At 35.6% G+C, this 17,332-nt stretch overlaps 1 protein-coding gene and 1 long non-coding RNA gene across 2 annotated transcripts; one reads left to right on the top strand and one right to left on the bottom strand.

The window, feature by feature from the left end:
- Nucleotides 1–10,212: 10,212 nt before the first annotated feature.
- Nucleotides 10,213–11,857, bottom strand: LOC140011417 (uncharacterized). The gene is made up of 3 exons (XR_011818570.1): nucleotides 11,457–11,857; nucleotides 10,650–10,812; nucleotides 10,213–10,493 (listed from the first exon to the last, which is right to left on the bottom strand). It is a non-coding gene; the product is annotated as an uncharacterized lncRNA (long non-coding RNA).
- A 2,938-nt stretch (nucleotides 11,858–14,795) lies between these two features.
- On the top strand, nucleotides 14,796–15,653 carry LOC113700884 (receptor-like protein 44). The gene has a single exon (XM_027221314.1). The coding sequence runs from the start codon at nucleotides 14,796–14,798 to the stop codon at nucleotides 15,651–15,653; it is 858 nt and encodes a 285-aa protein (XP_027077115.1).
- The last annotated feature ends 1,679 nt before the right edge of the window (nucleotides 15,654–17,332 follow it).

Here is a 17,332-nt window from a genome sequence, read left to right as displayed (position 1 = left end):
AAAAACTAAAGCCTGTGCAATAAGTCACTTAAAACACCAGTTCCCCGGCAACGGCGCCAAAATTTGGTGGGTGTCAAACCACCAAAAATAAAATTTATATTAGACCTGCTACCAAAACTGAATGAGTATAGTGGTGAGTAGGGTCGTCTCCTCAGGAAACAGGTAGGCAAATCACACAGGAAAATGGGGGGGGGATTTTAGCAGTAGTACCAACTAATTTAAAAGGAATAAAAACTGAAATTTAAAGTTGAGTAAGATAGCAGGAACCAAATTACACAAATAACAATTAATTAAAACAACCTAGTCAAGGAATTAATCTTGGCACCGAAGCACACAACTGATCACAGATACAAGGGACAATTCATATACTCACGAATAAACTGGTTATAGTGGTCAAGCGACGCGCCCAACCACCAATCTTTCCTTAATTTTATGGTAGTCAAGAGACGCTCATAAACTACCTTCTTGTGATTAGACAACCCCAGGAATGCTCACAGGATTTAATGTAGCCACAGCATTAGGAATTAGAAAGACCCAATTCTAGATGATAAACACACATGCGGGTTTATTTAGGCTAGATTAATTATCCCCACGATCCAAATTAAACCGCTTGCGAGGCGGTGAAATTGTCTCGTTTGCCACTAATCAAGATACTTAAAGGCGACGCGCCAACATCCTAATTGGCTATCAATTATTTAGACAATCGAATAACAGGCCTAATTATCCAATAAATCTAAACAATAATAACTCAGGGAGAAATAGAGAATAATCAAATACCCATGAACATATAAATTAAAAATAAAACAATTAAAACGATCTCACAGTTATGGTACTCCAATCCTTGATTTATTCCTCAACTAGATAAAAGATTCAGCCTTGCCACATAACGACGAAGCAATTCATAGTTTTCATGAAGTTTTTGCTGAACCCAAGACGAAGTGAAAAACAATGCGGCCGCTAAGCGACTAACAATGATAAAGCAAAAGCCGAGAGAAGAAAAGTCCAAGACGAAGATCCTCCCACTAGTCTATTGCTGTTTTCTTTTTATTGTTTGTGCCGCCGCTTCCTTTTTGCTAGCCGAAATAATAGGTGGGTTTCTTCAAACAATTTGCTTCCTTTATTCCCCCGTTGGATTGTTACCAAAAATCCTCTTCGAATTCTATTTCTTCTGCTACTTAAAGGTCTTCGCGGCACTTGCTTTCCAATTCCAATTGGTTTCCAATTCTCCTGTGTTTCCCAAAAGGATTCCTTTTTCTTACTTTCTTAGTTGTTTGTTGCCAAAAGACTTCTTGCTTTTAAGGTTTCCTGATTTCACGCATGGTAAAAAGGTATCTTCCAATCAGAATGGTTGTTCCAGGGCTTGGGCCCGCGATCCGGCTTTTTCACGCAACTCTGTGTTGTCTGGCGTGGGCACGCCAGAGAAGGCCTAGTCTTCTGGTTTGCCCCTTTTTTATCACTTTTATCACCAATTGCCTGTAATTAACACAAATACCAATTATGAGCAGAAATCCAATACTTTGCATAATAAACTGCCAAAATTAAGACCAAATAACCACAAATAAAATGCATAATTATATCCCTATCATAGAGCCACACATTCTAAATTTGATGAGTTTATTTGCTACACCATGCCATATTAGTTCTGCCACAAAATGGAGTTGGTTGAAAGTAAAGACATATTAGTGATGTAACATTTAAAACCTAAAGTATAGTAAGAACCAAAACAGGTGCTAGTTCCTAGTTTTTGAAGAGTTAAATTCAAAAAATTTCAATTTCTACTTCAATATGTCCATCTTCAACAACTATATGTATCAATTCAGTTCCAAATCTTCTCACAACAGTACATATAATCATACAATATCACCCTCCTGTAAGTATGTTACTGCACTTTATTAGTCTCTTGATGACTCTCTATCTTCCTAACAAAACACCAAAATCCAATAACAAGGAAGAACAAATAAACCAAATTCCAAGAGCCACCAAATAAACAATGAACAAAGCTGAAAATAAGATGCTTAAACTAGACTAATAAAGATTAAACTCTATTTGGTTTCTTATCACAATCCGAATCCAAATCCAAGAACTTGATAATTACCAACCACTCAAGTATTGCCCAATATTGCCTTGTTTAGGAGCACGTAATTTAAGCATCTTCAAGTTCAACCAGCAGCATTAAAACTAGTTAAACAACTATTCAAACCGAGCGGCTATATTTCGAAAGTTTCTTTCTGGCAAAACAGCAAACACATAGCAGACATCATTAGACTTCACGTTTTTGGCTAGAAAAGTATAACACTAAATGCTTGAAATCAGTCCAAACTCATGACAAATAGAATAACCCACTTAATATCAGAATTTCTAACCTAATTTTGCAAGAAAAACTCAACAGAAAATTGAATCAAGAGACGGAAAAAATTAGGCACGAAAAGCAAATAACTTTCAAAAATCAAATGCAGACTAACCGTTTGTCTGCCAACACAATCTTGCCTTCCTCTACCCTTAAATGACATAATTATCACTAGCTTCAAATGCCCTAAATCCTCTTCGCAATCAAACCACGGATCCGAGAGTTACTTAGAGAGATAAAGAACGGTGCGATGAGACAAGGTGCGAGAGCATGAGAATGGATGTTGTGTGTGATGATGCATGATTGGTTCTCTAGCTTGATTGGGATGATTGGTTCTGTTCGGAGAAAAATTGGGGGAGAAAAGAGTAGAGCTTGAGGGGTAGGTTCCAGAGAGAGACTTACAAATTTTCCTGAAAAAAAAGGCGCCTTAGTGGAGCGCCACTTTGTTTCGGCATTTTCTGTTTTTTTTTTTCAATCCATTTCTAACATTACGACATCGTTTTGGTGTCTCCTTTTCCTTTTTAATGACCATTCCTATTGCATGTCATATTAATATTGTATTATGACATTTTGCTAAAAGTGTCATAATAAGTATGTCACTAAAGACTATTTTTGTAGTAGTGGTCCCAGTCCAACTCATCATTCAAGAGTAGAAAGGCAAAGAAAATTAAAAGGCACAACTATTCAATATGTTATTTTTAACTTTCACAAGCAAATGTACATGTATCAACCCCCTGGGAGTTTCTATTCTAGCTTCGTAACCTTCAATTGTTGAGGAAAACAATCTATCAAATAAACAAAAGAACACAATTAGGTGATAATCTAAATCCTATCAGCATATACATTTAAGAATCTAGGGAAGGGAAAAATTTCTCTTATTCAGGGGGAAAAACCCCCAAAAAATACAAAATCAGTCTGTTTACCACCATGTATGCATTATCTTCAATGAATGTCGCACTGGCAGTTATTAAGTGGATATCTCTTGCGTTTTTCCTCAATCTACTAAACAGAAATCAAAATATGACATAAATGGAAAATAAGACTATTAGCAGCAACAAAACTAAATAACTAAACAAGAAATTAAAACATATAATCTTCAATGGAAAAGCCAAAAAAAAAAGAAAAAAGAATTAAGAGTCATAGTCATAACACCATAAGGAGTTATAGTGTAGGTTTCCAAACCACACAGAGTTAAATTGCACATTTGACAAACCACAGGAAGTTTTTTGGTCTTTTACCCTTTAAAAATTCCTAATACCCTACACACAATTTTCTACAAGTAAATGAATTGAGATTGAGTACAGGGTATTAAGAGTCAAATCCATAAGAAAGAATAGACAACTACTGGCACTACTAAATCTCCTCTGTTATTTAGACGATTAATAAATCGAACAAAATAAAACTAAGCTAAAATTTGCAAGGAAATAGTAAATAAAAACTCCTTAGATCATGATATCCCTAACTACTCATGCAAGTACAAGTTTTAGATCATCGAGCACTATTACCTCGATTAGTTATGGAGTAATTTCCTTACGTATATGAAACCTACTCTCATATTGAATCCACTATATCTATAACTACTCCATACCTACTCTTGTAGTTATGAAACTAGCTATAGGTTCATGAAGTTCTACGAAATTATATAGAACAAAACCACAAAAGTGTACCTCTACTCTCGTGAGTGTACTTCCTATGTTTAACACTTTAATTAATTAGTGTTAAATTCCAATTCTCATTGCAAATCTAACACTTTGAAATTATCACAATCAATGTCCAGTTAATCATCATTCGAAAAGCAAAAGTGCTAGATAACTTGCTCAAAATACTAGATTAAATAGCCAAATAATCAATAAAAACCAATCATAGAAAGTTCTACTCAAACCAATCATAGAAAGTTCAACTAAAACGCAATGCATGAAACTTTAGAAATATATAATGGAATACAAATCCAAAACTTGTATATTAACCACACATAAAAATCCAATTCAAAAGATAAACAGTTGAAGAAGGGAGAACTCTTGTCGCATGATCTTCATCCCCTTCTTCTTCAACTTCATCTTCATCCTAGTCTAGCCAATGTATAAGAGTGGATGACACTTACTGCTTTAAACTATCCTACTCTACCTTAAAAGTAAAAATATATATATAAAAAGCTACATTTTTGTGGGGAAGTTCTTGCACCTCTCCCTATTTAAGAAATGTTTTGAAGGGCCTCTATGCATAGAGAAATCAAGTCGCCAAGCAATGATGTTAAAGTTTCTAAATAATGTCCTTGAGATTCCAAAACCTTGCTTTTGCAAGTCTCCACGCTTTTGCAAAAATCAGTCAAAATCTTTCACAAAATTAGTCAAAAACATTGTGTGAAATGGCTACAACTTGCTCTGCAACTGAAATATGAATCTCTGGGGCAAGATTCGTGACCCAGTCATTAGGATCTGTCCTCATACCTACTTTTGCTACAGGTTTTCCACTTTCCGATGAATTCTGAAGTTGCCCTATTCTTGTACCCACTTGTACTACAAATATCTCATTGATGGAAGCTGAATTGGCTTTTACACAAAACATAAAGTTGTAGATCATTGAGTAACCTTTCCAATCATCAAGAATCATATCCATCCAATGCTTCTATCTCAAGATATAGACAAAATTCCACTAAGTATCAAAGCAGCCAAACTCTTCTTCTTTTAAACTTGATTGCATTGCATACTTGGAACATTTGGTACCTCATGTTCACTTAAAATCACTTAAAATCATCAAGAATCATCAAAATATCTCTAATCACTTGATGCAGGTTAAGGTCAAGGTGTAGCGTCTACGAGTGTTGATCTAGTGAATGTGCCTACAGGTCCAGTGACGAGAGTTAGGGCTAAGTGATTCAAAGAGTCTCTTCAAACTTTGGTGCGTACAATACAAGATTAAGAGCAAGACTATACAGCCATTGAGGGCCTTGGCCATGAAGCTTTACAAAAGACCGTGATATTGATTCAAGTTCAAGACAGTTGAGACAGTCCATTGGCCCGAGATGAGACATATGTCTAGGGTTCCGTCCGAAGTTTCTTTAGTCATTAGTTTAGTATATTTTGTTGGAGAGTTGGGCCTCAAGCAGTCATGTTTAGAAGTATGTTAGTCTAAAATAATATCGGTTAAACCATGTTGGTTATAGACCAATCTAGATTAAGGTGTTAATTAGTGTTGGCCCGGCTGGTAGCTTTTACATTTTTTGTTCCATTAATAAGTTGCATTTTTATTATAAAATTCATGATTGTTTACCCTTTAATTTCGATCAAATATTGCATTAATTGATGAACTCTACTTATATTTGATAATTGTGTTAGTTGCAGGAATCCAGAGAAAAAAAGGAATTAAAAACATGATTTTTACTAGATTTTTGCGCAATTCAACGTAGGCACGTCAAGGTCTAACTCTACACGTCCAGGAAGATCGGAATTTGGCACGTCATCTCCAAAATTTGAATTGAAGTTGCAAGATCAGAGGCTCCATCAGATAGATAGTATTTGATTTCTACTAGGACACTAGCTACTTTGTCCACTGAGACATATTCTTTCTTTTCGGATAGGATGAGATTTGTTATACTTTGATTTGGCTAAGTAATAGTAGTTTACTAATATTAGGAAGCAAGACCAGGAAGCAAGACTAGAAAGGCATTATTGTTTGCCTAATCTTTTCTTTTTTTTTTTCTGGGGCTGAATAGAGTAGTAGTAGTAGTAGTTTTGGGTTTTGTATTGTTTTATTCTTAGGTAGAAACGAGATGACGGACTTCTTTCTCTTCTCCTCAGGAATTCATCTCATCTTTTTAGGGAGAATGGCCACAGCAATAAACTCTAATATTTCACGCATAGCGTTTTCCTTGGAGATGAGTTAAATTTCTTATTCTAGTCAAGAAACAATGGAGGATTTGGTTCATCTAAAATGGTGAGATCGAATTGATTATTTTTATTTCTTTTATTTACTGGTATTCGTATGTTTTCTGATTTAATTTCTTATGGTTATTATTTTGTTTGAATATCAAGGGCGCCCGATATTTAGTGCAACCTGATAACCTAAAATCAATTAGAGTAATTAAATCTGTAATTGTTTAATTGCTCTAAACTATTGGTAACTGGCATGATGGGTTTGTGTCAGAAGAACATATGGGTTAATTTAAAATAACCCTCGTAGTGTGTTATTTAGCTAGAACAACACTTTTCTAATTCTTAAAATAATTGAAAAATTAAACTCTACGATCGTACCTAAGATTATTTCTTGATTAGGGAAGTGATTGACGGTCGTACCTTGATCATCGATACAGTAAGGAGAAGTTGATTGTCATCGCGTGTTTGACAGTTATAACTTGTTTATCAGCGAATAAATGAAATTATCATTGCATCGATGATCAATTGAATGAACCATTTTCGAAGTTATTTCTTGGCTAAAGATTATTCATTATTGATTTAATTTTGCTAAATTGTCAGTTAGTTTTTATTTTATTTAATTTATTTGAGTTGTTTAGTTATTCTCAATTATATAAAAATTCCCTGAACTTTGGGTTCTAGAAGAAACAAATTATCCCCAGTTCCTGTGGATTCAATCCTACTAACCCTATATACAAAATTTGTATTTTTTCGAATAGGTATTTATTATTGCACAGACTTGACACCTGTCATCTATCATTGTAGAAGGGGGATTTTGAGAATTTTGAGAAATCAACATCGTTTCCTGAGTGAACGATTCCTTTGCTCTCGAAAGCAAACTTAACCATCTTAGAAAGGATTCACTAAGGTGATCACCAACTTATCAACATAGAATCGCACTAGGTTGTGGCGTTGTCTATCCAACTAAATTCGTTCTTAAGTTGTCCCTGAGCGAGTTTGGTTTCCTCTGTTCATTTTCCACCTTGATACCAAGAATTCTAGGTGCGGTGCTTTTGTGTTACAAGTCACATGTAGAATAGAATGCAGGTCCTATCACGGAGTTATATAGTAAAACATAAAATCATGTGGGATTAGAGTGTCATACATATTATATTTATATATTTTAGTGATTTCAACCATTTTAGTTTTAAACAAGGATAATTTTGATGTTTTCATAGGTTCCGTTATAAATTATCATTTCTATCACTTTGACACTTTAATCCAAACTATGAAGGGGATTATATATAACTTTTGAAACTATAAGAGAGTTATGTGAAAAATTGCTAAACCACATAGGGATAACGTATATTTTGCCTCAAAAAAAAAAACAATGCTCTTGTCATAGCTCAACTTGTAAAGAATGCTACTATAACATGCTACAAAAAGGTAATTTCACCGCCGCCCACTACATAAAACACTCGTCTCATATGCGCTAAAACTATGATCAGTATATCCAAAATTGGCAAATACACTCCACGAAGGCAGTCGAAACCCAACTGCAAAACCCACACATCAACGGCAAAACCCAACTTCTTTTTATATCTTTATATATATATTATATATATATAAGAATATATATATAAGAAAACGTTTTGGGGTTACTGTTCATTGCATTTCAACTGCTCTCCTCGGGGCATCTTTGTCCTTCTAGATTTTTGTTCTTCTAGCCTTTTGGCTGCTCTTTTTCTTGGAGCTACTAGAACTGGTCAGCCGAAATATATAAGAAGACATTTGGAGGGATACTGTTCATTGCATTTCATCTGCTTACTTCCAAGGCATTTTTGTCCTTCTAGCCTTTTGATTGCAAGCCTTAGCCGAATGTTAGTGGAACATTGGGTGTTTGCAGCATTAACAAGAAGCATTAATGAGATGTGATGTTCATTTCTATCAGCCAGCTCATTTTGTGTTGTTTAATTACATTTTCCTCCCGAAAAATACTCATTGAATGGACTACATATTTTCAACTCATGTCTAACATAGCCATTTTACAATAGCTTTTTACTTTTGCCGTCGGACATTAGAAAATTGAGCCTTCTCTTCTCCTGTTCTGTTGGTGCACGTAATCAAGCTGCCTGTGATGCTCACTGTAGTACCTTTATCTTTTTCTTTTTGTTTTCTCTGTCTTCCATTCCATTCCATTTTTCCCTCGGCCTCTTTGTTCATCTTTTCCTTTTCCGTTTAAGCGCTATTTAAGATCGTGAAAACTTCAATTTTGCAGGAAGATTGTTGTGCGCTCCAATGGTGACTTTTTTTCGTAAGTATCAGTTCCAATGTTGATGTTAATTTTTAGCTTTTTAAATCAAATTTGGCTATTTTAATTTTCCATTTTTGTCTTGATACAAGGATCCCTATTTCATATTCAATTACTGATTGAAGGATTTGCAATGCTCTCGATTTTCAAGTAAAAGTTGCCGGTGAAGCTCAAGTGGCTGCTCCCTTCTACACTACCACTCATGCCTCACTTTTTTTTCTTTTTTTTCTAGGTGCGGTGGTTTCTTGTCTTTTTCTATTTAAACAAAATTTTGGCCTTTCTCTTTTCTTCATTTAGTTTTATCATTTTCCTTAAATAATTTTGGGTTTCTTCATTGTCTAGGTCTATGCAACTGCTACTGTCTTTCTTGTACCATTTTTGGAGATGAAGGGAAATTTCCTGAGGTGAACACTTCAATTTCGTTTTGTGGTTACTGTTCATTGCATTTCATCTGCTCTCCCCGGATGCATTTTTGTGATTTCATCCTACCAGCTGCTACTTTTGTTGGGGCTCGTACAACAGGCTGTTGCTTGTATGTTGAGAATATGTCGTTTCTGCCCTTTATATGCTAAGGATAGGGGCTGTGTCGTCAGTTTAAGTCTGTTGCACTGGATTTTATGCCTTCTGTACGAGTATTTATTGCTCTGTTTTATGGTCATATTACAATTATGCCCATTCTATAAGGCTGTAGCAGGCATTAGTGGAGCATCAATTGTTGTACAGCTTTAATGAGATTTGATGCTCAGGTTAAATCAATGAATAGTGTTTTGCAATGTTTAATTACAATTTTCTCCTTAGAGATGCTTGTTGAATGGACTAAGGGTACGTTTGGTTCTACAGAATTGGAATTGAATTAAAATTGAAATTCTATAGAATTTGAATTCTATGAATTGGAAATCCAAATCCTTGCAATTCTTTCGTTTGGAAAATGCATAGAATTGATACGGAATTTATTTGGAATTCCAAATTCTTTGTTTGGATGAGAGAAGAATTCATTAGGAATTAGAATTGTTTTCATGAAACATTTGCTTACATAAAATTTTTGTTTTTTTCTTTTTTTTATATAATAATTTCTTTTTTCTTACATTTAGCTAATTTTTACTAAAAAATTAAAGGAAAAAACCAATTTGTACCTTTAATAATTTACTTTTTCTTGCATTTAGCTAATTGTTACTCAAGCTTTAATGAAAAATGCAAATTACTTCCTTTTTTGGCAAAATATCAGCCAAAACCCCGAAACTAGCTAAGACATTCAGGCAAAATTATAACCAACAATGACAATATAAATAGAAAATATTGCAACAATGATAATATAAATCGACACCTGCATATCAAGAACAGAATACTTGTTCTAAATTGCTTGCTTAAACAACCATCATAGATATAGAGGTTATATACACTATAGTGGAAAAGTAGCCCCCATTTCTGGCTACTTTAACATTGAAATGGTTTGTTAGCAATCGAAACTTTTGGCCTCTGGAAGCAACACCAGTCCTAGCCATTAGTAGTCTCTTGGCATCTGAAAAAAGCAAACATTGATACAGCCAAATATTGATATAATCCATGACTACTATAATGAAAAAAGCAAATTACTTCCTTTTTTGCAAAATACTAGCCAAAACCTTGATAAGCCCCAAGAGCAACAAACAGCTGAGACATTCAGGCAAAACCACAACCAACAATGACAACATAAATAGAAAATATTGCAACACAAATTCACGATTCTTTAGAAGAATGCATTCTCACTAAAAGTTTAATAAATGTATTCTCGCTAAAAGAAATAGAAAAATGTATTCTTGCTAAAAGCCTAAAACAAGCCAAAGAGAAAGGTAGCCCTTTTGAATTGTAATAGTCCTTTCTAGCTTCAAAGGTAAGACAAGAATTCAACCAATTGTGGATTTCAAAAACACAAAACAAAGGAACCAAGCCATCAACTTCAACATTGAAACACCAAGGCACCACCACTTTCCTCCTCCTTGCAGACCTACGCAGGCCATCAGTTCACAATGTTTCCATGCCAGGTAAGGGTGACTGTAAAACGGCATAAGCTCAATGCTAAATTAAGACCATTTTCCTTTGACAAATAATACTTGAATAAGGACACAACGACCATTTTGCTTTAGCTGTAGAGCAAATGTACCATTTTCACAAGAAATGAAGCACCTGCCTCTAGCTTTTCCTCTTGCTTCTTAATATCATTCTCATCTAATATTCAGCGCCTTCCAAGAAATTTGACGGGGTCACTAATTTGCTACAACAAGTATACAATAATCTCACCTCCTTTAAAGAACAAGACACTGCACCTGGTGTGAAAAGTTAACAAAATAAGGAAGTAGAATTAATAGGCTTAATCATGGGAAATTGCAGTTATATCCAAGGCTTACTTACAGATATTACTGCTTCAAAATACATGTGCACACAAAGTATATAGAAACTAAAAAAGAAGCCTAAACTGAGGAGAACCATTAATTTATTTACAAAAGTTGCATCTTACCCCAACTTTCAAGAAGTCAAAAACAAAATTTTGTTTGTATGGAAGACAGCATCAGATATACTGAGCCAGAGAAACAGGTGCAAAGGAACTTCTTTTGTCATTAGATATCTGATGAACAAGACAAGAAATGAGCCAAACAAAACTTGAACAAGTCCACCTGAACAGAAATGGATATGAAAGATAAAATGGATATGGTTTCGTTTCTGTCTTGTTATTGGGGATAGCTCAAACAAACTGAAAAGAGGGATCTTGCCGTTGAAATTTTCTACTGTATAGCATTTTCACCTTTTGTTTTTAAAATATCCACAGCAAGTAAAGGTCATAAATTTAGTCCAGAATTACAAAAACTTAGAAACAACCCATAAAACATTAATGCCAACAAAATCACTAAAACGCTAAAAAAACCCGAGAATCACATCGAAACAGAAGAAAAGGCACAACATTTGAACTTACTGTGAGAAAACCAGAAGCCCAAGATCCAAATCGCTTATCCTTGAAGCCACCAGAAAGGAGAAGCAAAGAAAAAGATTGAAATCCACCAGAGGCAACTAGCAAGCTGTAAGTTCCCCCAAAGGCCAAAAGGCAACAGCAGAGCGGAGCAGAGCAGAGCACTCGGAGCAGAGCTTTTAGTTGTTACCTTCTGGACTGAAGAACCCAGTTCGAGAAAATTAGACACGGGTAAGTAGAGAGCACTCGGAGCAGTCTTGTGATTGGTGAGGTGATGGGTAGATGCGTGGTGAAGGGTAGAGGGATGGCTGGAGGAGCAAAGGGCAATGGGGGAGACGGTGGTGGAAGAGGCAAAATGTTAGGGTTGAGGTGGAAGCGGCAGTGGACATCAGAGCAATTGTGCTGAAGAAAAGCGGTTAATTAGATAGAGAAGGGGACGCGAATGAACTTGACCCGATTTTTATTTTTTACCCACGTTGGATCCGCGTGTAGACCCGTTTTTGAGGGTTTAGATGTGGAATTGGAATTAGAATTCTTTTGGTCTGATAAAGAATTCAACTCATGGAATTGGACCTCTTGGAATTAGAATTCAATGCTAATTCTATGGAAAAGGCAGCATCCAAACACAAGAATTAGAATTGGGGTTCCAATTCCAATTCTAAACCCCAATTCTATGGGGTACCAAACATACCCTAAATGTTTTGAATTCTTGTTCAAGGGGGTCATTTCCGCATAAGCTTTCCACTGCTGCTCTTGTTCTTTACTTTCGTTTTCTGCATCTACGCTACAAGCTTCTACTTTATCCTGGTGGTTTCCTTAATGCCTTACAGAACTCCATTTTTCTCCCCGTTATTTTTGGGCTTGCAAATTTTGTCTACCTCTCTGATTGTAGTGTAATTTTTCCCTCATTTCTTTGCAGGTTCTAATGCCTAATGTATTGGGTCCCCTTTTTTTCAAAAATTTTGATTTTGTTATTGGTTTCTTTTTTGGACAAAAAAACTTCAGTTTTTCAATGGATTCTCCTCTTGTAGATAAAGGAATTTAATTTTCTTTGTTTTTCTATTTTGTATAAAGGGCTTGATTTTGTAATCATGTTGTTGGTTTTGGAAAAAAAAAAGGTTTAGAATTTTCCTTATTGGTATTTTGGATGTGCAGGAAGCAGAGGAATATGATGTGGAAGAGTAGATAAACAGAACCCAATGAGTTTGGGAGAACGAAGTAGTTTGCTCCAAGCCTGTACATCTACTTCTGAGAAGGTACACACATCAGCTTGATATTCGTTGTTTTATTGAGCATATACTGCTACAAGAAAAATTTCAAGGTCACATGTGTTTCTTGTTTCTAAAAGAAATTTTTGCTTTATTGCCATACTGTGAAAACTTGTATCTGCTGAATGGGTATTCGTTTTGTTAGTTTTGCTACTATCATATTTCCTTTGTTTCTAATGTTTAGGATTCTAATTTTCTGCTACAGAAGGTTTGGACTTAAACACCTTTACTAGAAAATTTAGAGGTAAACCTTTGGCTTTCTTTTGTTTCAATGTCTCTACTTCATTAATAGTTAAATTGTAGCTGTTAAGTTGAACTACTTTTGGTAGATATTAGTCTCAGTTTTTTTTAAAAATTTTGGAGTTTAATGATTCGAACGGGATTTCTTTTTTCTTCTTTTACTTTTTTTCACTATATATTTCGCACTCTTTTACTATGTTAGGGTATAAAAAATCTCACCGTGTGAGATTAAGGAAGTTGAATTCTTTTTTACAATTTCTTTCAAGTATTTTATTTTTATGTATTTGAGATTTTTAGTTATGCATTCTGTCATATCATATACTGTTTGAATTGATTTAAATCTTCCAATTCAGTTTTCCTTTGATGCACCTTCCATGAAAAGAAGCAAGATTTCTGTTAGTTTCCCTCTCTACCTCTCCTACCCTCCCTCCATTTTTCTTTTTGTAAAAGAAAAAAAAAGATTTACTATTCAAGTAAATTGTCCTTGTTCTACTTTTCTTATTAGTATTGTTATTTTGGGAAATTTGTTGCAGATGAGAAAGTTTCCCCCAACTTTTATATACTGCTATGGAAATTCTACCAGAAGCGATACTCATGAATCAGATATGCATATTCACAAACCTGTAAGTTTGCCTTCTCGAACCTATGTCCGTATACTAGCTCTTTAAGGAAAAAAGAAATATTTGGTTTGATTTTATTTCTCCCTTAATAGGACTATACTGTATATAATTAATTTTGCATTAAATTATGCTAAACTGTAAGAGTCCCTTATATTTAACGTCCTATTTTTGTGCTCGTTTTTCTTTGGAGGGGAACAAAAGGCCTATCTTCAAACTCTCCATTGATGGCTAATAGAAATGCATTTTGGATTTTAGACTAATTTTCATAGAAATTTAAGCATTAAAGACTTTCAGCACAACCTTAGGAGTGTTCAATAGTTCATGGCTCTATTTGGTCCTCAAAAATTACATTTTTGTCAAAAGCAGATTGAGATCAATTCACTGATACACACATCTAAAAATGGACATATGCTTGCTTCAATGTATTACACATATTTCTTAGCTTCCAAGACAGTTATTTCAACATATTTGTCAAACACAACGAACTGATTTTCAAGTTATGGATTACTTATTTGACATATAGTATTAGAATTAGTCAATACATTCCCAACAATAGAAGGAAACACCTTGATCAGACTTCCTTACATCCTTGAGATAAGAAAGATTCCTAAATCTTTGACACTAATATGAAGAACTACCATTATTTAGCCAATGTTGTTGGAACCTTCACATAATGCCTTTGTTAAGTTGTGTGTAGCTATGCATAATTAAGTAGATCTAGGTTCTCATTGAATCATTAAGTGGATCATAATGAATACTCAGTAAAATAGAGGAAGACCATTTTCAAATGAGTGAACAAAGTGCATAAATATTTTTTCTAAAAATAAAAAAAATCTCTACAACTTTTCTTTGATTTAGTGTTCCTTAACGGACAAAGTAGTGTGCCAGAGGCAAGATTTTAAGATTGAACTACTACTTTTCCAGCAATTGTACTCATGGGCCTTGCACAACTTTTTGAAATAATAAGAAAATTGTTAGATGCTTTATGTGTATTACTTAGCATTGGTATCTGGTGTATTAATAACATTAGTAACTTATCACTAGATAATGATAGTAGGGCAAATTATCCAATTGGCCCTTGAACTCTTTGTCTAAGTAAAAATAAGCCCCTCATCTATTTTTTGCTGACTTTAAACCCTCGAACTTGTAAAATTGGACACCCGCGACCCTTTTAGCCAGTTTCTCCGGTTTTGCAACCGGAAGACCAATTCACACGAATGCCAGTGTGCTTCTTCAAAGGGCTTTTTTGTCCGCATCTTCTAAGCAAAAGGGAACAACTATGCTTAACCCGGAGATCCTGCGCCCTACTCCCGCCATCAGAGCCAGATCCAAACGATGAGTTATGCTTAACCCGCCTCAGTGAATCCCTTCAAGACCCATTAAAGAACCTCCAAAACTGGAGCAAAGCTACCTTTGGTGACTCTTGCCAAGGCTTCACCTCCTTCCTCCAAGGCGCCACCTGCAACAACGGCCGGATTTACAAACTCTCCCTCTCCAACCTCTCCCTAAAGGGCTCCATCTCCCCCAATATCTCCAGCTGTACTAATCTCCAAGCACTTGACCTCTCATCCAACGCCATCTCCGGCCCCATCCCCCCTGACCTCCAATACCACCTCGTCAATCTTGCTGTCCTGAACCTCTCCTCTAACCGCCTTTCCAGCCCAATCCCTCAACAGCTCACTCTCTGCGCCTACCTTAATGTGATCGATCTCCATGATAACCAACTTTCCGGGCTCATCCCTCAGCAGCTAGGATTGCCGGCCCGCCTCTCGACTTTTGATGTTTCGAATAACAAGTTGTCGGGTCCGATACCCTCGTCCTTAGGAAATAGGAGTGGGAACCTGCCGAGGTTTAATGCGAGCTCCTACGAGGGGAATAAGGATCTGTACGGGTACCCATTGCCGCCGATGAGGAGCAAAGGGCTATCTATTCTGGCCATTGTGGGGATCGGATTGGGAAGTGGGTTGTTGAGTCTGGTGCTGAGCTTTACAGCTATTTGCGTATGGTTGAAAATTTCGGAGCAGAAAATGGCTGCTGAAGAAGGCAAGATTAGTCAACTCATGCCGGATTACTGATTCAACCTTTTTTTTTGTTCTCTTTTGAATTCTTCTTTTTTTAAAAAAAAAAAATATTATTAATGGAGCTGCCACTAAGAATCAATGGCTGGATAGGATTGGATGGTGTCCAGAGTGGGGGAGAATTGGGCAGTCGAAGGAATAGCTATGACTCTGCTAGTGGGGAGATTCCTAAGAGCAGTGGTATCACTTTCCTGCAGAGAATGAGGAGAGAGAAAGCGGCGGCAACGAGGGTTTTGTAGACATGGAGGGAAGAAGGAGAAATTGTTCCCTTTTTGCTTAGAAAATGCGGACAAAAATGCCCTTTGAAGAAGCACACTGGCATTCGTGTGAATTAGCTTTCCGGTTGCAAAACCGAAGAAACTGGCTAAAAGGGTCGCGGGTGTCCAATTTTACAAGTTCGAGGGCTTAAAATCAGCAAAAAATAGATGAGGGGCTTATTTTTATTTAGACAAAGAGTTCAAGGGCCAATTGGATAATTTGCCCATGATAGTAAGTCACATTTTATAATAGGTTAATAGTAATAGTTTATCATAAAAATGATGGTAAGTCATAGTATTTTATTTATATGTGATGTACAGGGTGGTGAACTAGGATTAGGACCATAGCTTATGAAATTGCACATTGAAAAGCATTTTGTTGAATAGCTTATGCCTTGTAGACATTTCCTATAAGCTTAGCGTTGAGTTGAGCTTATGCTTCATTTAGGGTGTAGATAGCACAATTTAATGGGGATTATTTATTTAAATAGCACAATTTGCATAAAATAAGATTTTTCAAGTTGTGTCAGGCCAGTACAATGTAGCTTATACTTTTATAAATGTCCTTATAGTATGTTCAAGAAGCAGAGGATAATAAATATCCTAATAGTATGTCTGTTTTACTTCTGCCCAGACAAATACATGCAATGGCTACTACTGGCACTACTACTCCCCAAATAAGGCTTATAAACCCAAGATGTGGACAGAAGCTTGAACTAGCTGGTCAGTGATTACTTTTTTTTTATAGGGAGACGCGTAATTCTTGAAGTTTCATGACAGGAAAGTGACTATTTTTATCTTTTTTTTTCCAAGTTTACTGAATTCAGTGTAGTAACTTACCATCCGGCTGAAGGCTTGGCTATTTCTCTTGCAGAATTTATTGAAAACGGGGCTTTTTAATTAACTATTACATGGCAAAGTTTAGTGCTTTAAAAATTATTTTCCCTCAAATTCCTACTAAATTACTGTTGTGATTGTCTTCTTAGCTTTAAAAATTATTTTTCCTCAAATTCCTACTAAATTACTGTTGTAATTGTCTTCTTAGTTTCTTCTCTTTATGGCAATATCATGGAGGAACAAACTTTGGCAGGATAGCTGGTGGACAATTTATTACCACTAGCTATGATTATGATGCTCCTCTTCATGAATATGGTATGTAGATTGCGTCAGCTCCGAAACTCATGCTCTAAGTTTGCCGTATTCACCTCATTTCATCTAGATGCTAATGTTTTCTATATTAGTTTGAACTTTGTTGGTAAACTAGCTTTTGGGTTGGCATTTGTTTTTATAGTGGCCATAGTTATCAGCACCCAAGAAACCTCTATCTGCCATGTCATTTAAACTGGACATTTGTGTCATTTGAGTAAGAGAGAGAGAGAGAGAGAGAGCTAAGAGAGGTATATTCAGTTCAATTTCGCC

This window comes from Coffea arabica, chromosome 7e, assembly GCF_036785885.1.
Source record: "Coffea arabica cultivar ET-39 chromosome 7e, Coffea Arabica ET-39 HiFi, whole genome shotgun sequence".
Classification (NCBI taxonomy): Eukaryota; Viridiplantae; Streptophyta; class Magnoliopsida; order Gentianales; family Rubiaceae; genus Coffea; species Coffea arabica.
This window is presented reverse-complemented; position numbering and strand designations above follow the sequence as displayed.

Excerpts from the sequence above, each read along its gene's own strand:
- LOC113700884 (XM_027221314.1), top strand. The coding sequence starts at position 14,796 with ATGCCAGTGTGCTTCTTCAAAGGGCTTTTTTGTCCGCATCTTCTAAGC.